Here is a 25,772-nt window from a genome sequence, read left to right as displayed (position 1 = left end):
TGGTGGACATTGACATTGATAGTGATAGTGAAAATGATAAATTTGCGACGATCTAGAATTGAACCAAAGAAATTGATTTTGACTTTCGCAGAGAAGCGTGATAGTTCAGTGGTTAGCGGGTTGAACGCTAGATCTGAGGATCACTGTTTCGAGGCATAGCTTTTTCCATCGTGGGTTGTTTCACTTCAGTAAGAAACGTAGCGTCCAATTATCTCATTCACCCACGCGTATAATTGGTAGCGGCAATTTAATGCTGGGGATAACCCTGGAAGCCTAGTATCCCATCCATAGGGAGGAAGCAATGCTTCTAGTTGCTTCCTGCTACAACTGCCCAGTCGAGCTCTCTGCTAAGTGGGCCACTTGAAGCGCCTATAAGACTACCTTCCCTAGCCCTCGTCCGTCCCAGTCTTAGATTGGACGTATTTGTTTTGACTTTTTTGAATGGCCCATTAAGGTGCTTGCGTCTGTTGTGAATGAGCAGAGTAATTACTTTGGTTATTGGTTTATTCGAAAATTTACTAAATACATAGTAGACTAGGCTATATCTAAGGAACCAGAAAGTAGATAAATAATTTAATGTGATATTTACTTGAACAAATGACTGACGCGTCTTCACTGTGAACACAATTATGTACATTCCATCCACTGTGGGAGCAACTCTCAATAGAAGTTTCGTAACCCGAGCAGCTGACATCGTCCAACCATATCTGACCAATTCCTTGACCGAAGTAAGCATGATGAGGGGCACTGTAAGCGTCAGGATAGCCCAGTGTACGACAAACGACTCGTGCGTCGTTGATGTCCCAGTAATCGTCACAAACTGTCCCCCAGGAGCCATTGTGAAATAGTTCCACTCTCCCTTCTCCACCCCAGCTTCCTCCTACTAATCGGACCAAATCTGAGGATAGAAAGTTTGTTTGCAAATAGGTTAGATAGACTACAATGCCCCTTTTTTATTTTCTCCAGTGATAGAAAAAACAAACAAACACAAACAATTACAAAGCAAAAGACGGGACAGGAGGGCTTACCAGAATGCACATGTAAAAGAGATCTTGACAATACGCAAAGAATACAAAGACTGCGAACATGTCTTTGTAAGCATTTTGTCACATGCTATAAATTTCAGTAGAGATGTCTTCAACCCTGTTAAGTTCGATGGTTTTATAACATCAACGAAGAGAGAAAGAAAATGCTTTCGAACTAAATTACGCGAGGCCATTGGAAGTACAGCGTCAGTTACAGTTGACATATTGACATTAAGTTAACACTACAGCAATTTCAGTCCAATTGACATCAGCTCACCAGCCAGTTACAAATGAAATTTTACAGAAGGAAATGTTAACTGTTCTCTTGTTTGTCGCAACTTCAGACATTTTTGTCCGTTAAAACTCTTAGTCCTCTGCACTTCTTAAAATGAGCCAGTGTTGCTACGACTAAAGGAGACCACGTACAAAATCTATCTTTTAGGGAGTACTGACAATGTGGATTCTGCACGCGGCGACTTTGAAACTGAATACCTTTCTTTTTAATATTTGAACAAACTTCATCAAATTTATTTGAGATATATCTGATTTGGCCGGTTAGTGTTTATTGACTTTGATGTTGCCATGGCACGGAATTTTTGACAGACAAATATTTTCAGAAAATGGAAAATTCCTTCTAAGCAAACAAGAAATATTTCTTTTGTGGCAGTATTTTTTATTGCTTTTTACCTCACAGTAGAGTTCTCTTATTTGTTTCTCTTAATTTAAGTTCAATTTTGGTGCTTTCCTCAAGGTTGGGGGAATCTAGAAATCTCAGATGGCGAATCCAAGATAGCCGCGATTTAGTAACCTCCTGTTGTGGACCTTAAAAGAGAGGTTGATTGACGTATTACCTGTCCTCCAAGTGTCATTGTCGCACCACTTCGGTCCCTGGAGAAACACAACTCAAAGTATTCGTCATTTTCTTAAACCGGTAACGAGGACTTTTGGTATTGAAATATTCCTCCTGTTGTACAATTTAGACTGGAAAAATTCCCGCAAAGTACCTTTTTAGCTTTCGAAACTTTACACGTGTATATCTGATTAACCGAAGTCTACCTCAAAAAGTAGCAAAACAATGTATATTTGTTCATATTCACTCTTACTTGAACAAATGACGGATGCATCTTCATGGTGGCCACAGTTATGAACATTCCAGCCGATGTGCGAGCACTTTTCCAACGAACTTTCGTGACCTTGGCAATTGACATTGTCCAACCATATTTGGCCAGTTCCTTGCCCGAAGTAAGCTGATTGTAGAGCATTCGATGCACCAGGATACCCCAGTTTACGACAGACAACTCGCGCGTCATTTAAGTCCCAGCCATCATCACAAACTGTTCCCCAGGCGCCATTGTGAAATATTTCCACTCTCCCCTCTCCACTCCAGCTTCCACCAGCTAAGCGGAGAAAACCTGAGGAAAAACAGTTTGCGTTAAAATACCTATCCTAAAATTTGCTTCATCTTCCACTTTATAATGAATTTTAGATTATTTATACTTTTATTTGAAGTTAAAACATCACAAGTTACAAAAACTGCAAATAAAGGTCTATGGAAACGAAAACTTACTTGAACAGATTACCGATGCATCTTCACCATGAACGCAGTTATGGATGTTCCATCCAATGTGCGAGCACCTCTCTATAGAACTTTCATGACCCAGACAGTTGACATCATCCAACCATATCTGGCCACTTCCTTGACCAAAGTGCGCAGACATTGGAGCATCGGACGCGCTAGAATAACCAAGGGAACGGCAGACGACTTGAGCATCGTTTAGATCCCAATGATCATCACAAACTGTTCCCCACGCGCCATTGTGGAATACCTCTACTCTCCCCTCTCCACTCCAGCTTCCTCCAACTAGACGGATCAAGCCTAACAAATCGTTTATGGTGAAACAGTTAGCCTCTGGCGAATACGTTGCGCTGAATATTAGATAAATATTAATTCACTAAGAAATATTTTTTTCAGTTATCTGTGCTTTTAAATGAACTATAAGACTTGGAGATAAAGAAAGCAGGCGTGGCGAAGGAGTTTCACTAAATTAGGGTTTGAATTTTTTTTCCCTTAAGGGATTTATCATGTTCAGAACCTGTTAGATAAAAGTAAAAATCAATATAATTTTGTGCTTACTTGAACAGATCACCGATGCGTCTTCACTGTGACCACAGTTGTGAACATTCCATCCGATGTGCGAACACCTCTCTACAGAACTTTCATGACCCAGGCAGTTGACATCGTCTAACCATATGTGGCCACTTCCTTGACCAAAGTGCGCAGACATTGGAGCATCGGAAGCATTAGAATAACCAAGCGAACGACACACGACTTGCGCGTCATTAAGATCCCAGCCATCATCACAAACTGTTCCCCAAGCCCCATTGTGAAATATTTCCACCCTACCCTCTCCACTCCAGTTACCTCCAGCTAGTCGGATCATACCTAAAAAACGATCGTTTGTGGTAAAATACATATACTCTGACAAGAGTCTACCAATGTTGTGCGATCCTAACTATTTTTTGTAGCTTCATTTTTCCCCTCAGTAATTTTTTTTTTTTATTTCGTTTCCTGCCAAGTAAAATGTTTGTGACTTTATCTAGGAAAGCTATTTGCAATAAAAGCTGACAGCCTAAATGCCAATGCTTCTCACTTTTTCTTTTTTCTAAAAGACATTTACTAGAAAGTTATCAGCTAAGCGACAGTACAGTTCGGACTTTATAAGCCGAAGGTAAAATCTCTCATTTTAAACAGTTTTCTTTTTCTCCATTTGAGATTGACTCGGACTTTCATTGGAAACCGAATCTCCATATTATCCTTCGATTTCTTCCTGTTTTCAATTGACCTTTGCCCATTTGAAAAAGTTAAAGTGACTGATAAAAATTAAATAGCATTGAAGGCATCAGCGATAGTCAGTAACCGGAATCGTGATAGGTCTTCTTCTTCTAACACATTTCCATGCTGTTTTGTACGTTTTGAGAAAACTGTGCACTTTAACTACTTCGGCTAAGGCATTCGGTTATATAACACTTCTTACCAACAGTCAGATTACCTAAAACGCTTTTCAGTGATTGATTCGCTGGTCTGTTGGTCGTTAGCAGAGTGCAGTCGTTCTGTTTGATTTTAAAAGCCACTCTTAAATATAAAGATCAAACTATATTCATACTTACTTGAACAGATTACCGATGCATCTTCACCATGGCCGCAGTTGTGGATATTCCATCCAATGTGCGAACACTTCTCTAGAGAACTTTCATTACCCAGACAGTTGACATCGTCCAACCATATCTGGCCACTTCCTTGACCAAAGTGCGCAGACATTGGAGCATCGGACGCGTTAGAATAACCAAGCGAACGGCAGACAACTTGAGCGTCGTTTAGATCCCAGAGATCATCACAAACTGTTCCCCACGCGCCATTATGGAAAACCTCTACTCTCCCCTCTCCTCTCCAGCTTCCTCCAACTAGACGGATCAAGCCTAATCAAAATCGGTAATAATAAAACACTTATCCTCTGTCAAGAATATCATATTTGATTACTATTCACTGAGGGATAATTTTTCAGTGATTTTTTCCCTTTTAAATTAAACGAACTGTGAAAATTGCAGATAAAGAAAACAACATTGCTAAACTAGTTTTCCTATTGTAAATCATAATTTAATTTTTGCTTGAAATCGACTATCCGCGCTTCTCATAACAATAAATACATAAAGAATAGTGAAATCCAGATTGCCCAAAGAGTAAAGTTAAAACACGAACGTTGCTACTTAAGTAACAGGAATTTGTTACTTTCCTGTTTTTTTCTTTACTTTTCTATTCTTCTTCCATCTTTCTTTTGGGGAGGACGGGAGAGGCCGGGGAATTAGCGTAGGGGTCCTTCAAAAAGGTATGTTTCAAAATAAGTTGCCTAAACGGTAAGGATTTGAGACTTCGTTAATAAAAAATAAATGAATAATAATAATGCTGATAATAATAATAATAATAATAATAATAATAATAATAATAATAATAATAATAACAATAATAATAGTAGTAATAATAATAAGTTGGGCTTTGCTTCATTAAAGTTACTTTGATGCAATCTCCTACCCAGCTCTCTCTTTTGAGAAAACGCGCGGTAAATTTGGTCATGTTCTCCAAAAGTGTTGGCTAATGAAAAAGGCACGCTGCCATCACCGTCACCAATTAAGCACGAAGTTTCAAGCCTTTGCTTTGCAAGGACGTAACCATGAATCTTACAAAAAAGTGTATCCGGGCATCTGTATTTTTGTACGAATTGGTCTCTTCCAGTGATTTAATTCTAGCGTTCCAGTAATGTACGGCTTGTTCTCGTTAAAATTCTTGACTGTGTTTGTTGTTCGTCTTCCTTTTTTTATGAAAACTTTGTTTGGCAATCTGACGGGTACGACCTACTTGCACACATGCCCTTTATTTTTCAACTGACCTTGGAAAAGTAACTATAGCTTTGACATGCTTTTTTTAAATTCTTTTGACGATGTATTAGCCAGATTGGTATTGAGCATGCATACTCATGCAATGTGCCACATTTCTGACACTTTATTACACCGTAAAACTGATTTTACGAGTCCTCTCACGAATAGTGGGAAGATCTGAGTTAAATACCTCAGACAATGTTTTAACCCTAAGAAATTTACACGGGGATATCTAACAAAATATAATGTAACAGAAATGCCTGAATTGGGTTTTTTGTTTGTTTTCTCTCTTTATATTTTTCTATATATATAAATATGTATGTATTTTTAGATCTCCAATTTCTCAGAGGATTTATAATGTTCAGAAACTGCTAGGTAACAGTAAACATTAATATAATGTTGTGCCTACTTGAACAGATCACGGATGCATCTTCACCATGATTGCAGTTATGAGCACTCCAACCGATGTGCGAACACCTCTCTATAGAAATTTCATGACCCAAGCAGTTGACATCGTCCAACCATATCTGGCCACTGCCTTGACCAAAGAAGGCAGACATTGGAGCATCGGATGCGTTAGAATATCCAAGAGAACGACACACGACTTGAGCGTCATTTAGATCCCAACCATCATCACAAACTGTTCCCCAAGCGCCATCATGTAATACCTCTACTCTTCCCTCTCCACTCCAGCTTCCTCCAACTATTCGGGTCAAACCTTAGAAGAAGAAAAATGATTAGTGTAGTGTTACGTTTAGTGTCAACGAATAATGGTCATTTTTTTTGTTAGATTCTCCAACTATTCGGGTCAAACCTTAGAAAAAAAGAATAATCCGCGTAGTGTTACGTTTAGTGTCAACGAAAAATGTTTTTTTTTTTTTTTTGAATTCTCGCATTTCAGTGGAATGAGTTGTTCAAAAATTTTTAACAGGAAATTTCACATTGTATTCCTGCTTCCCACAACTTACAAGGTGTTGCATTGGCCGCTGTTGTCGTGAAAGAAAATGCGACGGAAGTAATTATTTTAATGAGTACGCTGGTGATTTTCAGTTTTCTAAAGGTAATGTAAGGTAGGCTAGGTTATCCAATTGTTGGCTTTGTCATGGCTCTGCGACACCCACTTGTTAGGTTTTCGCAACCGTCCAAATTCTTTATTGATTTGTCCCGCTTCGTGATCGTTTGATTGAAGCAATCACTTGGTTTAGTACTTTGCTTTGCAATAGCTGATAGATTCAGTACAGCAGAGACAAACCAATAGGAAAAGTTGAGCGTAAAGAGGACCTTTCGAAAGTAGACTCTGTCTAAAAAACATATCGGCGGCTTCAATTTATTTGGAATGGCAAGAAGTGCGGACGTTAAAAGCGTCGACGTTAAAAGTAGGTGGCCAATGTTCAAATATTAAGTTTATGCTTATGTAAATTAAGGACCATTTTTCACATGTGTTTCAAATTTCTTGAAACGCATCTAGTTTTCAAATCGTGTTTTATTAGGTTTTCTAAGCTCATCCACCTGACCAGTTGAAAAGAGTGAACTGGTTGGCTTAAAGCTACATGAATAATTAATGAGCTTGACCAAGATAATAGCTAATCTATATAGCTATGGTCAATGTACACTTTCTCCTATCATGAACGCGATACAAAGCAAGCCACTTGGCAAGCTGTTTCAATTGGTTTCCGTAAACAACAATGACTTGTTTACATTTAGTTTATTCAATAGTAGCTTCTCTTAATTTGCAAGATTTTTTTTTCAGTTCCGGTTGCAACACCAAATTGGAGGTGACTGATCTTCCTATTGAATTTGTAATTTGCCCTATCATTCTTGATCACGTACATCAGTAATTAAAAAAAAAAAAAAAAAAAAAAAAACAGGAACCTAGAATTCGAGAAGGTTGTGTTTATATAGTAAATTTATGCTATCCCTTATCTTTATTTAGAAAGTTATGGATAGAAATGTTCTTTGAAAAAGTTATATTGTTATCTTAATAGTTTATATTAATTCGTCCAGACCTTTTAAGAGTCACATTGGAAATTTAAGAACAAAACCATTTCTACTATTGCTACTTTATCTGTTTGTTTGGTTAAACATCCGCGGTAAGGCGAAGGCTGGTAATTCAACTCAGTAAAACTAGGTTCTTTCCGTTGTGCCTTCAATGGTTTCAGTTTGGGATCGTGACCAAAAACAATTTTTAAGCAGTGTTATTTTCATATTTTCCATATCTAAAGAAGCCTCAAAAATTTGTTTTTAACTGGTTTGGTATATGAAAATACAAAAAAAAAAAAAAAAAAAAAAAGCGTTTGACTCTTTCCCTTCCCTAAGACTTCAAAATCTAATTTTTCGAACTACATAAATACATTCGATTTTGTTTTTCTTTTTGTAGACTTTCGAAGAACGGTAGCATTTGGTTGAGTGACCCTACCATGACCACTAAAATTAAACAATATTAGTGAGTACTCATCTCATTGCCCACACTCGTAGAAAAAAGCTTCTCCCTTCACACATCGTTTAATGAGACATGTCTCGCAACTACAGCTCAAATAAAGATCCAATCAGAACAAAAAAAAACATGATTTGGAAGCAACTTCTAATAGTTCACGAAAATAAAGGTCAGTCTTTAGACGTACTTACTTGAACAGATGACCGATGCATCTTCACCGTGATTACAGTTGTGAATATTCCATCCAATGTGCGAGCACCTCTCTAAAGAGCTTTCATGGCCCAGGCAGTTGACATCGTCTAGCCATATCTGGCCACTTCCTTGACCAAAGTGTGCAGACATTGGAGCATCGGACGCGTTAGAATAACCGAGCGAACGACACACGACCTGCGCGTCGTTGATATCCCAGCCATCATCACAAACTGTTCCCCAGGTTCCATTATGATATATCTCGACTCTCCCCTCTCCACTCCAGCTTCCTCCTGCTAGTCGGATCATACCTGAGGGAAATATCGTTTGCCTTAAACATTAACGCTTATCCGCTAGGAGAACGTCACAATGAATGTTCCGTAGATATCTCATCATGGAATAAAATTATTGAGAGTATTATTAATATCATGATCACATTCCGATCATAATTATCATTGTTTACGAGTATAACCAGGTATCTACATCTGGAAATAATGAATAAAAAAAAAAAGGAAAAATCCAGAGTTTTCAAACAATGAGTAGTCGAATGAAACATTCAAGCTTTCTAAGAGGATTATTTTCGCAAAAAGCTGACAGCCTAAACAACCTCGACTTCTATCATTGTTTGTTATTTTTGTTGCTTTTTGTTCATTGGCTTTCAAAAACGTCAAAAGCCTAAAGGACACTAACTGTCTGACACTTGTACTGTACAATGATCTTTCAAATAACTATACTTAGCTTGTCTTTCAATTAGAGTGGCTTTGTCATTAAACGAGTTAAACACGATTTCTGTTTACGTATACGTCAATAAAGTCAATAACTGTTTTCGACATCACATCGATGACAAAATTATCGTGTACACACAACCAAATATACGGTGACGTCGGATGCATCTCCTTATTAATCACAGTTGTAAAAATTCCAACAACTATGAGAACCTGTTGAAAAAAGAACTTCCGTGATCCAGAAAATTGATGTTGTGGTTGTGCAGCCATATCTGGCCACTTCTTCGAACGTAGTGTGTCCCCATTGTAGCATCGGAGGCATTCGAAAACCCAAGCGAACAAAAGTTTGAATTTCAACGCTTGAAAAATTTTAAACTGTCTTTTAAAAATTTTCACAATGGAAACAATTTTACAGCAACCTCAAATAGTTGATGAAAATAAAGATCAATGTTTAGTTACTTAAAGTTAATATTTGTATACTTACTTGAACAGATGACCGATGCATCTTCACCATGATTACAGTTATGAACATCCCATCCACTGTGCGAGCACCTCTCTATAGAACTTTCATGACCCAGGCAGTTGACATCGTCTAGCCATATCTGCCCACTTCCTTGACCAAAGTGCGCAGACATTGGAGCATCGGACGCGTTAGAATAACCGAGCGAACGACACACGACTTGCGCATCGTTGATATCCCAGGAATCATCGCAAACTGTCCCCCAAGCGCCATTGTAATATATCTCAACTCTGCCCTCTCCGCTCCAGCTTCCTCCTTGCAATTGGATCGAGCCTAAGAAAAGAGACCGTTTTCTGTTTAAATGCCTACCGCCTTACAGGAGCGACTCACTAAATTCAGTTACACTACATGGTTTAACATCAGTTACAGCTAGCAGGAATGAATGAATGAATGAATGAATGAATGAATGAATGAATGAATGAATGAATGAATGAATGAATGAGTGAATGAATAATACCCAGTTTACGACAGACAATTTGCGCGTCATTTATGTCCCAGGCATCATCACAAACTGTTAACTGTTCCCCAGGCGCAATTGTCAAATATTTCCACTCTCCCCTCTCCATTCCAGCTTCCACCAGCTAAGCGGAGAAAACCTGAGGAAAACCAGTTTGCATTGAAATACCTATCCTTAAATTTGTTTCATCTTTCATTTTTAATGAATTCTAGATTATTTATACTTTTATTTGAAGTGAAAGCATCACAGGTTACAAAAACTGCAAGCTTGATACGGTTTGCCAAATAAAGGTCGATGTAAACGGACACCTACTTGAACAGATTACCGATGCATCTTCACCATGGCCACAGTTGTGGATATTCCATCCAATGTGCGAACACCTCTCTATAGAAATTTCATGACCCAGACAGTTGACATCATCCAACCATATCTGGCCACTTCCTTGACCAAAGTGGGCAGACATTGGAGCATCGGACGCGCTAGAATAACCAAGGGAACGGCAGACGACTTGAGCGTCGTTTAGATCCCAGTGATCGTCGCAAACTGTTCCCCACGCACCATTGTGGAATACCTCTACTCTCCCCTCTCCACTCCAGCTTCCTCCAACTAGACGGATCAAGCCTAATCAAAATCGTTAATGATAAAACACTTATCCTCTGGAGAGAACGTTGCGCTGAATATTTGATAACTATTAACTCACTAAGAGATAATTTTTCATTAATCTATGCTTTTGAATTAACTATAAGACATGGATATAGAGAAAGCAGCCTTGTTAAAGTATTTTCTCTAAATTAGGGTTTGACTTTTTTCCTTATTCGATTTATCATGTTTAGAAACTGCTAGATAAACAAAAACTCAATATGATTTTGTGCTTACTTGAACAGATCACCGATGCGTCTTCACTGTGACCGCAGTTGTGAACATTCCATCCGATGTGCGAACACCTCTCTACAGAACTTTCATTACCCAGGCAGTTGACATCGTCTAACCATATCTGGCCACTTCCCTGACCAAAGTGCGCAGACAAAGGAGCATCGGAAGCGTTAGAGTAGCCGAGCGAACGACAAACAACTTGCGCGTCATTTAGATCCCAGCCATCATCACAAACTGTTCCCCAAGCGCCATTGTGAAATATTTCCACTCTACCCTCTCCACTCCAGCTTCCTCCAGCCAGTCGGATCATACCTGAGAATGGTCGTTTGTTGTAAAATACATATACCCTGACGGAAGTCTACGTGTATTGTGCAATTCCAACTATTTTTTGTAGTTTCAATTTTGCCCCTCAGTAATTTTCATAATCCGTTCCGTTCCAAGAAAAATATATGTGACTTAATGTAGGAGAACTGTTTTCGAAAAGCTGAAGCCCAAAGACCAATGCTTCTCATTCTTTTCTTTCTTTAAAACATCACTTAAGCGACAGTGCAGTTCGGAATCTACATGGACGGCGACCATATTTCTTATTTGAGAGGGGGGGGGGGGGGGGGTTGGAGGGAGGGGGGCTTGAAAACGTGCGCTGGGGGTAGTTACTTTGTACTGGGGTCTGAAGACATCCACCCCCAGAAAATTTTAAAATCTAGACGCTCGAAAATGGTATTTTTAGCATTCTCCATGAGATGTTTGCTGGTGAAAAGGTTCCGACAGTTAGTTTGTATAATGTTGTAGCTTTTCAAGACTGTGCAGTCGTACTATTTGATTTTGAACGCAACTCATAAATATAAATATTAATATATATTCATACTCACTTGAACAGATTACCGATGCATCTTCACCATGGCCGCAGTTGTGAATATTCCATCCAACGTGCGAACACCTCTCTATAGAACTTTCATGACCCAGGCAGTTGACATCGTCCAACCATATCTGGCCAGTTCCCTGACCAAATTGTGCAGACATTGGAGCATCAGACGCATTAGAATAACCAAGCGAACGGCAGACAACTTGGGCGTCGTTTAGATCCCAGTGATCATCACAAACTGTTCCCCACGCGCCATTATGGAAAACCTCCACTCTCCCCTCTCCCCTCCAGCTTCCTCCAACTAGACGGATCAAGCCTAATCAAAAGCAATAATAATAAAACACTTATCCTCTAACGAGAACGTTGCGCCGAGCATTGGATAACTAAAAGTTGCAGATAAAGAAAGCAGCCTTGCTTAACTAGTTTTTACTATATTAACGTTTTATTTTTTTCCTTCAAATCCAATAAACAATAAACAATAAACATCAAACTGGATATTGGAATCCAGGTTGCCCAAAGCGTAAAGTTAGAACACAAACATTGCTACTTAAGTTACAGGAACTTGTAACTTTCCTGTTTTTCTTTATTTTTCTATTTTGTTTTTCTTCTTACTTTTGGGGAGGACGGGAGGGGCCGGGGAAGGAGTGTGGGGTTCCTTTAAAAGGGTATGTTTTGAAATAGATAGCCTAAAGGGTAAGGATTGGGGGGTTTCTTTTTCTTCGTTCTTCCTTTTTGGACGAATTGTCTTTTTACATTAATGTAAACCTGGCGTTCCAGTAATGAACGGCTTGTTCTTGTAAAAAATACTTGTGTGCGTATGTTTTCCGTCTGCTCAATGTTTCATGAAAACTTTGTTTCGCGATCTGAAGGGTACGACCTACTTGCACACATGTCCTTTATATTCAAACTGATCTTGGAAAAGTAACTATAACTTTGACATGTTTTCTTAATTCTTTATGACGATGTATTAGCCAGATTTGTATTGAGCATGCGTACTCATGCAATCGACACTTAATGACACCGAAAATTTGATTTTACGAGTTATGCCCTCACGAATAGTGAGAAGATCTGAGTATAAAAGATACATTGATAAGAGCCACTTTATCTTTTTAAACAAAGCTGTGTTTTAGATCGATGTTTGATTTACTTGCTGCGGCACCCTTTAAAGTAATACCTCAGACAACTTTTTACCATGGAAATTTAAATGGGAATATATCACAAAATTTAATGTAACGGAAATGCCTAACTTGGGTTTTTTGTTTGCTTTCTGTATTTATTTATTTATTTATTTATTTATTTATTTATTCTTTTTTTATGTCTCCAATTGCTTAGAGAATTTATAATGTACTTACTTGAACATATCACGGATGCATCTTCACCATGATTGCAGTTATGAGTACTCCATCCGATGTGCGAGCACCTCTCTATAGAAATTTCATGACCCAAGCAGTTGACATCGTCCAACCATATCTGGCCACTACCTTGGCCAAAGTGCGCAGACATTAGAGCATCGGATGCGTTAGAATAACCAAGAGAACGACACACGACTTGAGCGTCGTTAAGATCCCAGCCGTCATCACAAACTGTTCCCCAAGCGCCATCGTGTAATACCTCTACTCTTCCCTCTCCACTCCAGCTTCCTCCAACTATTCGGGTCAAACCTTAGGGGAAAAAAAATGATCAGTGTAGTGTTACGTTTATTGTCAACGAACAATGGTTATTTTTCGCTGGTTTGTCGCCTTTTAGTGGAACGAGTTATTTGATCGAAGGACGAAATTTTGAACTGGGCGTTTCACATTTTATTCCTGCTTCCCACAACGTACAAGGTGTTGCATTGGCCGCTGTTGTCGTAAAAAAATGGGATTCAAAAAATTATTTTATTGAGAACCCTTTTTTTTCTTCGTGTACTGTAAGGTAGGGTTTCTGGTCATTGAAGTGTGAATAGTGTTAGATGTACTATTTTAGGAAAACGAGGACTTTTGTTTCATTGGGTATCCAAACACTCAAAAACAACAGGTTTTCTTATGCTTTGAAACCCGATGAAACACGAAGCCCGTTTTTTTTTTTAAGTACTTCTCCAGGGAAAACAATTAGTGATGGCTATTCTGAGAGTTTTTAAATTGTTCTATTTGTTGCGTTGAAATTCCTCCATGTAACCTATTCGCTAGGTTATCCGATTGTTGGCTTTGTCATGGCTATCTGCGACACCCACTTGTTAGGTTTTCGCAACCGTCCGAATTTTTTATTGATATGCCCTGCTTCGTGATCTTTTGATTGAAGCACTCACTTTGTTTAGTACTTTGCTTTGCAATAGCTGATAGATTCAGTACAGCAGAGACAAAATAAAAGGAAAAGCTTTGCGTACAAAGGACCTTACGAAAGTAGACCCTGTATAAAAACAAAAGGGTGGCTTCAATTTATTTGGAACGGCAAGGAGTGCGGACGTTAAAAGCGTCAACGTTAAACGTAGGCGGCCAACGTTCAAATATAAGTTTATACGTAAGTAAACATTTTCCACGTGTGTTGTTTTTCAAATCTCTTTAAACACATCTAGTTTTTAAATCGTGTATCACAAGGTTTTTTAAGCTCATCCACTTGACCAGCCGAAAAGAGTGAACTGGTTGGATAATAGGAACATGAATTATTTATGAGTTTGCCGATGATTAAAAAAGCTATCGATGTGCGTTTTGTATTACTGGGGCAAGCTATTTAAATTGGTTTCCGTAAACAACAATGACTTATTTACATTAAGTTCATTCGATAGTAGTTTCTCTTAATTTAATTTTTTTTTTCAGTTACGGTTGCAACACCAAATTGGAGGTGACTGATCTTCCTATTAAATTTGTAATTAGCGCTATCGTTCTTGGATCACGTACTTTAGTAATTTTTGAAAAAAAAAAAAAAAAAAAAAAAAAAAAACTGGAACATAGGTTTCCAGAAGTCAGGTTGTGTTTATATAGTTAACTGATGCCATCCGTTGTCTTTAATTAGAGAGTGTTCATTGGTTATGGATAGCTGGAAATGTTCTTGGAAAAAAAGTCATATTGTTATCTTAATAGTTTATATTACTTCGTCCAGACCATTTTAGAGTCACATCGGAAATTTCAGAACAAAACCATTTGTGCTACTGTAACTCTATCTGTTTGTTTGGTTGAACATCCGCGGTAAGGCGAAGGCTGGTAATTCAACTCAGTAAAATTAGGTTTTTCCCGTTTTGCCTTCAATGGTTTTAGTTTGGGATCGTAACCAAAAAACAGTTTTATAATAGTGTTATTTTCATTTTTTTTTTTTTTTTTTTTTTTAAATATATATATATCTAAAGAAGGCTGAAAGATCTCGATAATTTCCAAACTACAAGAGGAGCTAGAAACGTTTCAGAAAAGTTTTCCCAACAAAACAATATTACTGTAGGTCTCTAACTTAGTTTTTTGGATAATTTGCAAAAACTGAAATTAATAGGTCCTATTCGGGGAACTAAACTGTTGCCGTGGTGACCTATGTGACGTTAGAATGGCAAAGGTTTTTAGAGTTTGTTCAGATAATCAGATCCAAATTTTAGTAACTTTTTATCATTTAATAAACACTAAAACTATGAAATCTCCTTACAAGCCTCCTTAGTTAGGCTTTGCAGGGATATGTAATTTTTCTTGTGGTTCTGCTAAAACAACCAATATGATATTTTCGAGTGACAACATATATTGTACCTGAATCTTCGAACACTCTATAAGCAAAGAATTATTTATCGACCGCTAAACTTTTCGCCGAAGTTAAAACAATAAAAGTAATCGAGTAGTTCTAGAGAGCTCGTATCTTAAAACTGTTTTTTTTTTCTCGCCAAATACGTGTTGCATTATCAAGAGAAAAACTGAGGATAAGAAGGACAATCTATTTTTTTTTTTTTCAAAATAACAAATTGTGTGAAACATACGGTTATAATGGACCTATTTCAACCTAACTTAGAGGTTTTCTCTTTGCTATTGTTTGTTTGTAAGTTTTTTTTCTTTAATTTCCTTTTAATGACACATTGTTAACAATTCTTGTTTATAAGAAAATAAATATTGTTTTTTGTTCTGCCTTCCTTTTTTGTGTCTGGTTTGGTATATAAAAATACAAAAAAAAAAAAAAAAAAAAAAAAACTTTTGACTCTTTCCCTTTAGGATATATCCTATTGCGCTTTTTTTAAGACTAAAAATTCCAATTTTTCGAATTACCTTAATACTTTTATTTCGATTTTTTTTCTTGTTGGAGACTTTTAAAAACCTAAAGATTTTGTTCAGCGACCCCACCATGGCCACCTTAATAAAGCAATGTTAGTGGGTCTCCATCTCATTGACCACACTCGTAGAAAAAAGATTTTTCCCTTCACACATTGTTTAATGGGACATGTCTCGCAACTACAGCTCAAATAAAGATCCAATCAGAACAAAGTTTGATCCATTTTGATTAACGGCGCAAATCTGACATCCAATGTCTTCATTACAATTGCTCGATGATGAACTCAAAGAAAGATACACGGTACTCGTTGTTATTGAAATACACCGAAAATTTGCGGGGCCAAGTTTTGAAAAATCCAAAAGTGAACTAGTAAAATATTTTCACGATAGACATGATATTTCAACAACTTGAAATAGTTTACGAAAATAAAGGTCAGTTTCTAGACATGCTTACTTGAACAGATGACTGATGCATCTTCACCGTGATTACAGTTATGAACATCCCATCCGCTGTGCGAGCACCTCTCTATAGAACTTTCATGGCCCAGGCAGTTGACATCGTCTAGCCATATCTGCCCACTTCCTTGACCAAAGTGCGCAGACATTGGAGCGTCGGAAGCGTTAGAATAACCGAGCGAACGACACACAACTTGCGCGTCGTTGATATCCCAGCCATCATCACAAACTGTTCCCCAGGTTCCATTATGATATATCTCCACTCGCCCCTCTCCACTCCAGCTTCCTCCTGCTAGGCGGATCATACCTGAGGGAAATATTGTTTGCCTTAGACATTAACGCCTATGCGCTAGGAGAACGTCTGAATGAATGCTCCGTAGATATCTCATCATGGAATAAAATTATCGAGAGTATTATAGATACCATGAACAAAATTATGATAATTATCATTATGTACGAGTATAACCTGGTATCTACATCTGGAAATAAACAGACTTTAATAAATAAAAAAGGGAAAAATCCTGAGTTTACAAACGATGAGTAGTCGAATGAAAATAGAAACTTTCGAGTTTTTTTTTTTTTTTTTAAGTGGATTATTTTCGCCAAAAGCCGACAGCATTAACAACCTCGGCTGCTATTATTGTTTGTTATTTTTGTTTGCTTTTTAGTTCATTGGATTTCTAAAACGTCAAAAGACTAAAGGACACTAACTGTCTGACACTTTAACTGTACAAAGATTTCTCAAATAGATATTACTTGTCTTTCAATTTCAGACGTGCAGTCATTAGACGTGTTGAAAATGATGTGTCCGTCAATAAAGTCGACGGTAACATTTTTTGACATCACATCGATTTTAAAGTTATAGTGTACACGCAACCAAATATACGGTGACGTCGGATGCATCCTCTTATTGAACACCGTTGTAAAAATTCCAACCACCGTCTGAACACCTGTTGACAATAGAATTTTCGAGACCCAGGAAATTGATGTTGATGTTGTGCAACCATATCTGGCCACTTCCTCAAACGAAGGTCGTCGCCAATGGAGCAACGGAGGCATTCGAAAACCCAAGCGAGCAAAAGTTTGAATTACAACGTTTCAAAAAAATTGAATCTGCTTTTTAGCATTTTTCACAATGTAACAAATTAACCGCTGTGAGCTTCAAATAGTTAATAAGAATACAGAATAATGTCTAGTTAGTTGAAGTAAATATCTGTATACTTACTTGAACAGATGACCGATGCATCTTCACCGTGATTACAGTTATGAACATCCCACCCACTGTGCGAGCACCTCGCTATAGAACTTTCATCACCTTGGCAGTTGACATCATCCAGCCATATCTGGCCACTTCCTTGACCGAAATGGGCAGACCGTGGAGCATCGGATGCGTTAGAATAGCCAAGCGAGCGACACACGACTTGCGCGTCGTTGATATCCCAGGAATCATGGCAAACTGTCCCCCAAGCGCCATTGTAATATACTTCGACTCTCCCCTCCCCACTCCAGCTTCCCCCAACGAGTTGCAATGGGATCGAGCCTGAAAAAAAGACCGTTTTCTGTTTAAATGCCTACCGCCTTACAGGAGCGACTCACTAAATTAAGTCACACTGAAACTCTATGGTTTCACACCATTTACAGCTAGCAAGAATGAATGAATGAATGAATGAATGAATGAATCAATCAATCAATCAATCAATCAATCAATCAATCAATCAATCAATGAATGAATCAATGAATGAATCAATGAATGAATGAATCAATGAATGAATCAATGAATCAATGAATCAATGAATGAATCAATGAATCAATGAATCAATGAATCAATGAATCAATGAATCAATGAATCAATGAATCAATGAATCAATGAATCAATGAATCAATGAATCAATGAATCAATGAATCAATGAATCAATGAATCAATGAATCAATGAATCAATGAATCAATGAATCAATGAATCAATGAATCAATGAATCAATGAATGAATCAATGAAAAACAAAGAAAAGAAAGAAGATAGAAAGATAACTCCCCTCGAATAGGTCAAAAGATTACAGAAGTTTCGGAGCGTTCGTTTAAATATTGAAAAAGTAATTCGGTTTTTTTAAACTAAGAAGCTTGTGAGGAATCCTACCTCCCCACTCCCAGTTCTAAATAGGAGATAGAGTTATAGAATTAAGACAAGAAAGCCGACGCTGAAGACTATTTTTCTTCCAAACACACATGAATTACCACCGTTACGACATTATATGCTTGTTTGATGTCGATTATGTACTGACTCAGTCTTTCGTCGGTTAAAAGGCTACAGAAAGACATTTTTTTATGGCATAAAATCCCAAAATAATACTTGATATCTTGAAATCTCTGCCTCAGAGTGATTAATCACAGTCAGAAAATCTGATGACAGCTTCTTCATACAGATGATCAATATAAAGATAAATTTATAGTCTCACTCACTTGAACAGATGACTGACGCATCTTCATGGTGACCACAGTTATGAACATCCCATCCACTGTGTGAGCACCTCTCTAAAGAAGTTTCATCACCTTGGCAGTTGACATCGTCTAACCATACCTGGCCACTCCCTTGACCGAAGTGCGCAGAAATTGGGGCACTGGACGCATCGGAATATCCAAGCGAGCGGCAAACTACCCGGGCGTCGTTTATATCCCAGTAATCGTCACAAACGGTTCCCCAGGCGCCATGGTGATATATCTCGACTCTTCCCTCTCCACTCCAGCTGCCTCCAACTAGATGGATCGAACCTAAGGAAAGATCGTTTAACTGCTTAAATGCACATCGCCCCACAAAAGTGACACACTTAACTAAGAAAGAAAGAAAGAAAGAAAGAAAGAAAGAAAGAAAGAAAGAAAGAAAGAAAGAAAGAAAGAAAGAAAGAAAGAAAGAAAGAAAGAAAGAAAGAAAGAAAATGAATGAATTTCCTTCCCTGGCGCCTTTTCGCAAGAACTGTAAAATATTTAACACTTTTATACCGGCAGATACCGATCTATTCACGAAATAAAACGTCTCTTGAATCAATCAAACTAAGAGAAGCTTTTCTTCTTTGGTCAAATTATTTTTAACATTCTTGATACCAGCGCCTCAGAGCGAAAATTGGAATATAGTGCCAAACATTAAAGTAACGCGGTTAACAAAAAGAAAGTTTAAAAACTTTCTGCTTGGCCGTGAAAAAATTTGTATTTGGGAAATATGGAGTACAAACAGAAGCTGGATTCAGAGGGTGATTCAGCCCCCTCCATAACTTAGCAAGTATGACATTGAGAGTATGACAGCTATGACAGTGAGACTTGGAGGATGCATAGTCCGTCTAAATATGTCTCCTTTGAGGTCCGCAAAATCAAATGATGATGTCAACCACATGGTAATCGGGTTATGATTGCCAAATGGAGGCCATCTTGGATCCGCCATCTTGGGTTTCTAAATTTTCCCAAAACATTAGGGAAGCGCCGAAATTGAACGAATTAAGTAATCAAAAACAATAGAGGAACACTAATATGAACTAGAAACATAAATAGTAAAGAAAGTAGAGTGATTTTTTTCCTTCATTTTAAAAGGGCATTTTCTGAAAAACTGACAGTCAAAAATTGGTTGTAATGGTAACATCAACGGAAATAAACTCAAACACAAAAACACGACGTTTTTCTTAGATAAATTTGTGAAAAATTCCTGAAGTCTCAGGGCGTTTACTCAAATATTTGAAAAGTAATTGTGGTTTAAGGTCGCCGCGGGAAGAATCCCTCCTCCTCAGCCCGGTCAAGAAAGGATTACTGAAGACTTCATCAGACTTTTACCACATCACATCAAGTTTTTATCATGACAAGGAAATTGTCGTAGAACATGTAGCACACTAGTGCAATATCGATCTGTGTCCGCAGGTCATTAATTACGAAGCCTGTTCTGGTAAGCGAGGTTATTTACTTTTTTACTTTAATGGCTTTCTCAGGCTATGGAAGGCAGCACACGCTAGTACTCTTGTAGCTGAAATATCATTTATGCCATCGCAGTGTGATAAATTAATAAGTACCCGAGAAATTTTAAGTCAAGGAATCCGAAGCCAAAGCCTTATTTCTTTCCACACGGTCATGAATTACGGCCATTACGTTACAGTATTATTGGTTATGTTTTAACTTTTCCGTCAGTTTTGAGGCCACAAAAAGACAATCTCTTCTGCAATGAAAGCACTAGGTAATAATTCATATTTTGAAATTTCTGATTACCCATTGTAAGAAAATGTCACAGCCACTTCATACATATTATCAACATAAAGGTTGATTTATAGTCATACTCACTTGAACAGATCACTGATGCGTCTTCACTGTGATCGCAGTTGTGATTACTCCATCCACTGTGTGAGCACCTCTCTATAGAAGTTTCTTGACCTTGGCAGTTGACATTGTCTAACCATATCTGGCCACTTCCTTGACCGAAGTGCGCAGATGTTAGGGCACTGGATGCATCATTATATCCAAGTGAACGGCATACTACTTGGGCGTCGTTTATATCCCAGTCATCGTCACAAACGGTTCCCCAGGCGCCATTGCGATATATCTCAACCCTTCCCTCTCCAATCCAGCTTCCTCCAATCAGTCTCATATCTAAAAATAAAAAAAATAAAAATAAAAAAAAATAAAAAAAAAAGAACACTCTGTGTGGTTCATCTTCTTAAGTTCTTTAGGGAGGGGATGAAGTTCAATCGAATTTGCAATAGCAATAACCATGTCATAGATCACGTAGCACACGCATAAGAGCCAAACCATGTTCTGAAAGCTCAACGAATGATTGAAAAATTGGCTACAGTCTAAAGAAAACATAAAACACCGCTTCTCTGATGCAGATAAAATATTTCCATAGAGCTATATACGATCACCGTTCAGTCCTTAACTCAACCTTGGATCATTTATGACTCATAACCCACATTCCAAACCTAGAAGGTTAAATATGTTAAATCTACGCCGAAAACAACAATTTATCCACCTATACAAATAAAAGTCGCTTCCAGGTCACCGATTTGCGTAATTTTGATTAAATGCTTCTTACGTGTCAATTGTTGGCGTTGAGGCAAAAGAAGATATTGAGACCGGGTTACATTCGCGAGAAATTTCAACTTGTACAAGGTTATTAACCCTAAAATAATTTGTATTGCCCTTATTTATTTCCATACTTTAAAACCAGGCCTTAAACTGGTTGAGCTAGTATCGAATCAAACCTTTGAACCTTCGTAGCTGGTATTCCCCACCTATTTTTCATTGCCTTCTTTAGGAAGTGATAGTGCACTCAAATGCAACGTTGTTTGACGTAATGGTTTGAAATTAGCTGTTTTATGAACAGGTTTTCATAAGTATTCGATGCTGACTTTTATCCGAGCCCCCTTTTATGCGACGATCATAAGGATCTGGAGACGGATATGGATCTCATCGTTTCGCCTCAAATTAACGCAGAGGAAGACTCTGTTGGCACTGAAAAAGGAGCGTGGGCCTTTTTATTTTCAGCGTATGAACAATGAGGAACATAATCTCGTACCCCGATCTCAGTCGTCGGTTCGGGAATGTCGAAATGTGAGATCTGGTAAAGTTCGATATAACGCCATTTCTGGTTGGTTACCAGAATTAAGAATGCCTCATTCTAATCTGCTCTGTGATTGGCTCTTTCCTTCTGTGTTTGGTTTCAGTTCGGCGAAGAAACAAAAACACGGAAAAGTTTTCGCTCCGATTAAGATTGTCATGCGACGTTTTAATACATACATGCCCTTTGTGTGGGGAGAGAACAGTGAGAAATTGTTTTTTCGGAAGACAACAGCGACTTTAGCCGAAAAGAGTTTGCAGTAACGTTCAAACGGCCTTGCCAAATTACGCAAGTTTCCAACACGATGGATATAAGCTTGCTTACTTTTGGGGATAAAATGGAGGTAGGTCATATATATTTTTTTTGGTATTTCTTGACAAAAAATGATTTTTTTTAAAATTATTATTTATTTAGTAAACGCAAATTAATTTCCCCAAAATACTTTACCTTGAGTTCCTGAACACGCGCGCCGCATTTGCTAGCATATTTTCAGTTTTTGTCTTCTGCTAAAAGACTATTTTCCTTCTATAAATTGAACTGGACTTTGAGTAAGAGACTTCATAATATAATATTAGTCCTTTCAGACCAGTGTGCTTATTCCTTCAAGATCCATACAACATCTCTCATAGGACTTTGGAGAAATTGATAGAGTGTCCACACAATATTATTATTTATCTGCTGGTGAGATCAATATCCCTCCCACCCCTCAGCTAAGAGAAATGAAAAATGTCCGACTTATGACCGCCAAAATAATAGTAATGAAACCCGTACTACAACAGAGAACACCTTGTCTGAACCGATTAGGGCTCTTTATGTAAGTGTAGTTAGTTTAATTTTATCCCCTCTCTCCCACCTACTGAGTTAAAAAAAAAATTTGGATCCAAAATATAAAACTAGCCTTCCTCTAAAATAAAAATGGGGACATTGGTTTACATGTCTGCACCACCTAATGTTTTGCAGGTCTATGCTTGTGATAGGCTTTAGAAAAGAAGTAGTTTTAAAGGGAGGACATGCCTCTTTGGAGTTGACATCACTTATAGTTTTTAGAATCTTTTTGCCATTGTTCTTTTCTTCAAGATAGGGGAATTTCTCCATTATTTTATCACTAGTATGGAGTCCTTGAAGTACTAAACACACTTCATTCACTACTTCCATTGTTAATCCTTAGCACATTCTCTGATACAAATAGTTATCACTGGCCTCAGTTTCTCCTTTATTTCTTGTTAACTCTGCCTTAATTTCTTCCACCTGATTTCTAGGGAGAAGCAAGTTCCTAAAGTTCCTATCAGTGATGTGAATATCTTCAAGGGCTAAAACAGCTGGACACAGCTCAACACATAATTACGAGCAATGACAGTCATTTCGGACAACAGATATCACAACAGCTGCATTTCTCACACAAAAGCCAAAACCAAAGTGGTTATAAGCAAAAATTTTCCCCTGCACAGATTTCTGGGGTATTTACACTAATCTGTCATGATGGGTTGCATTTCTTCAATATTTGCACCAATATGATTGTTGTTAAAGTAAAGTTTTGATGTAGCAGGCTTCCCATCTCTTCCACTTTCTTGGAAAAAACTTTCCATGGTTTGCGGAAGACCAAAATGAATAAATTATTATCCTTCCAACACAATGAGAATCAAACCCCATTCCCAAAGATTGTGGCAAATAATATTCATTGTCAGTCTGTAGAGAATGAGACTGAGCCAAAAGTGCATTTTGAGGAATTTGGGGAGTAAGGTAGAACTGGTGATCTCCAAGCTTTCCACCCAAAAAGGCACCCCCAAATCCACACAGTACTAATGATGAGTAAATAATAGGCTGACGGGCTTAATTTTTGACATTGGTGGTGATAAGTTCATCTGCTATGGGCGAAAATATGTAATCAAACTGGTCAACATTACTTTGTGTTAAGATAGGAGGGCCTTTGTAGTACTCCATAAATCTTTCATATTCAAACTTTGTATGATTGTAGTTTGGTTATTTTTCTGTTGCTGTTGTTGTCATGACAACAATCTTCGCTGTAGGGAATACTGAGGAAAGTGTTCCTCCTTTGCTGTATTCTGAAGTTGTGTCCCCTGAACAAAGATGCAATTAATTAAGAAAAAACTGTAGTCATTCACTGGGATGTTGTTATTCTTTCCATTAGAATAAGACAATATAATTACCAGAAAATGGATAATGAGAAGGCTGAATAAAAAGGGATTCTCAAGTAACTAAGCCCTTTTTGACGCATGGGGTTGTGGAAGGACGAAGCATAAAAGAAGCTGCGATAATCACCAACAATATGGCTCTGTATTTATTAGCTTTTAACCTTTAAGCCTCACTGTCAACATACAGTTTCTCCTTACTGGTCTCTACATGTCCATTTTTCATAGTAGCATTATAGGTAGGTTGTTGAAATATCAAGAAATTTCACCACTGGTGATCTCATGACCTCTCCTTGATTGTGTATTGATAAATATTAGGAGAAATTTTGATACTGATCACTAGTGGGGCTTAAAGGTTCAACGTTCACTGTTCTGATATTTTTTGTGTACTTGTGTGAAAAGTCCTTGCACATAATTTTGTGTTGCTGGTCTTAATATTAAGAAAAGTTAGGACCTGACATGGGTGCAAATATCAATACAAGAAAATTTTTTTTGCTCAAGGAATTGGCATCAACAAGGAATTTTCATCCAAGACAGACACTGTTTTCAAAGTTTCTTTTCCCCACCACTTCTCTGCAGTGGGTTTGTGTCTCATGACAGTTTGATTAAATGTTGTTTCCTGGCTATGGAAGGCCATGGTTAAGGAATACTTAGGAATTCATGGTTACTGAAGATCAGCTTACTGTGAAAGCTGTTGTTTTGCTGCAGAAATGGGTGACAGTTCATTAGAACACACAGACATGCACAGGAAAACAAGTAGTGGAAATATATATATTTTTTATTTGTTTTCTATTTATCTGCCATTTGCTACTTTTATGAGCCCAAAAGACCTTCACACCTTCCTATTATTATTATTGTTATTATTATTATTTTTTTTTTTTGCTGAAATCAAGGATCCCATCAGAGGTGAGTGCCCAAGCACCAAGATAGCTGCTTTGGACATAAAGAACCTTGTATTATTCTTAGTGTATCATCCTCTATGCATGTACAAATAATGCAATGCTCAGTACAACAATGATTATTTAAACAGCTCATTGTGCCTTGCAAATCAAATGCAGATAATGACCTTTGTTCTTCATATCAAGAGTCAAATATTATTGGACTTGTGTATTATGTGGTTCTAATTTTCGAGTCTGTGGACTCCTATGTGTAAAATTATAACCTTTATTAACTTGTCATCAAAGAAGCAGTCGAGGGGGCATGTCCCCTAAACTTAACATAAATTTCAGGTGAAAACTTTTCAAGTGTTATGTGATAAAGGTGAATCAAGAACCACTGAAATGGAAAGCTCATCACTACCAAATAAAACTCTAATGGGAAACTCATAGGGACTTGCTCTGTTTGCTCACATGTTGCAAGTAACCAAACATTCTTCAGATCCCAAATCCAGGTGTGGTACCTCCATTTCCCAAAAGAAATTCAAACTTCCATTTTTGAGAAAAAGAAAAACCCTTTAAAACAGCAAGGGTGTACTCGGTATTTTAATGTTGGACATAATTGGGCGCCTACCATTTACACGGACAGGTCTTTCTGGTTTGCTGGTATATAACCAAGACAGTAGCATGGTGTTAAGGCTAGGATGGTTCATGGTTCATTTATTTCACACTATTTACACAACATTAACATAGAAAGAAAAGTATTACAACAAATGATTACAAGATAAAAATAAATACAGTACATATTATAAAATGTGTGTGGTGGTCAAAGTAGCAAAGGCTTTCTAGCTGACCACCACCTACTTTTAAGTAAACAAAGAAATGACACTGAGCTTTATTGAGATATTAGAAAATGTAGGAAATCTTTGTAGAGCCTAGGATGTACAAGAGAGAATTACATTTGTGTAAATTAAGGTA

General features: G+C 37.7%; 1 protein-coding gene and 1 long non-coding RNA gene across 3 annotated transcripts in view; one reads left to right on the top strand and one right to left on the bottom strand.

The window, feature by feature from the left end:
- LOC146488324 (scavenger receptor cysteine-rich domain-containing protein DMBT1-like) overlaps nt 1-25,772 on the bottom strand; it is a 63,216-nt gene that overhangs the window by 13,045 nt on the left and 24,399 nt on the right. The window contains exons 12-27 of one of the 2 annotated variants that reach the window (XM_085123474.1): nt 20,497-20,802; nt 18,643-18,951; nt 17,412-17,726; nt 16,185-16,493; nt 12,869-13,177; nt 11,524-11,832; nt 10,658-10,966; nt 10,094-10,402; nt 9,289-9,597; nt 8,082-8,390; nt 5,866-6,174; nt 4,194-4,502; nt 3,160-3,468; nt 2,593-2,901; nt 2,129-2,437; nt 590-898 (exon numbers count right to left, since the gene is read on the bottom strand). In XM_085123474.1, the coding sequence (XP_084979600.1) occupies nt 590-898; nt 2,129-2,437; nt 2,593-2,901; nt 3,160-3,468; nt 4,194-4,502; nt 5,866-6,174; nt 8,082-8,390; nt 9,289-9,597; nt 10,094-10,402; nt 10,658-10,966; nt 11,524-11,832; nt 12,869-13,177; nt 16,185-16,493; nt 17,412-17,726; nt 18,643-18,951; nt 20,497-20,802 (4,947 nt within the window). The remainder of the gene's footprint in view (nt 1-589; nt 899-2,128; nt 2,438-2,592; nt 2,902-3,159; nt 3,469-4,193; nt 4,503-5,865; nt 6,175-8,081; nt 8,391-9,288; nt 9,598-10,093; nt 10,403-10,657; nt 10,967-11,523; nt 11,833-12,868; nt 13,178-16,184; nt 16,494-17,411; nt 17,727-18,642; nt 18,952-20,496; nt 20,803-25,772) is intronic. The other variant, XM_085123481.1, reaches the window with a different exon arrangement.
- LOC146488325 (uncharacterized) lies at nt 21,888-23,985 on the top strand. The gene is made up of 2 exons (XR_014867391.1): nt 21,888-22,112; nt 23,029-23,985. It is a non-coding gene; the product is annotated as an uncharacterized LOC146488325 (long non-coding RNA).

Source organism: Pavona decussata, unplaced genomic scaffold (assembly GCF_977016875.1).
Source record: "Pavona decussata unplaced genomic scaffold, jaPavDecu1.1 SCAFFOLD_11, whole genome shotgun sequence".
NCBI lineage: Eukaryota > Metazoa > Cnidaria > Anthozoa > Scleractinia > Agariciidae > Pavona > Pavona decussata.
This window is presented reverse-complemented; position numbering and strand designations above follow the sequence as displayed.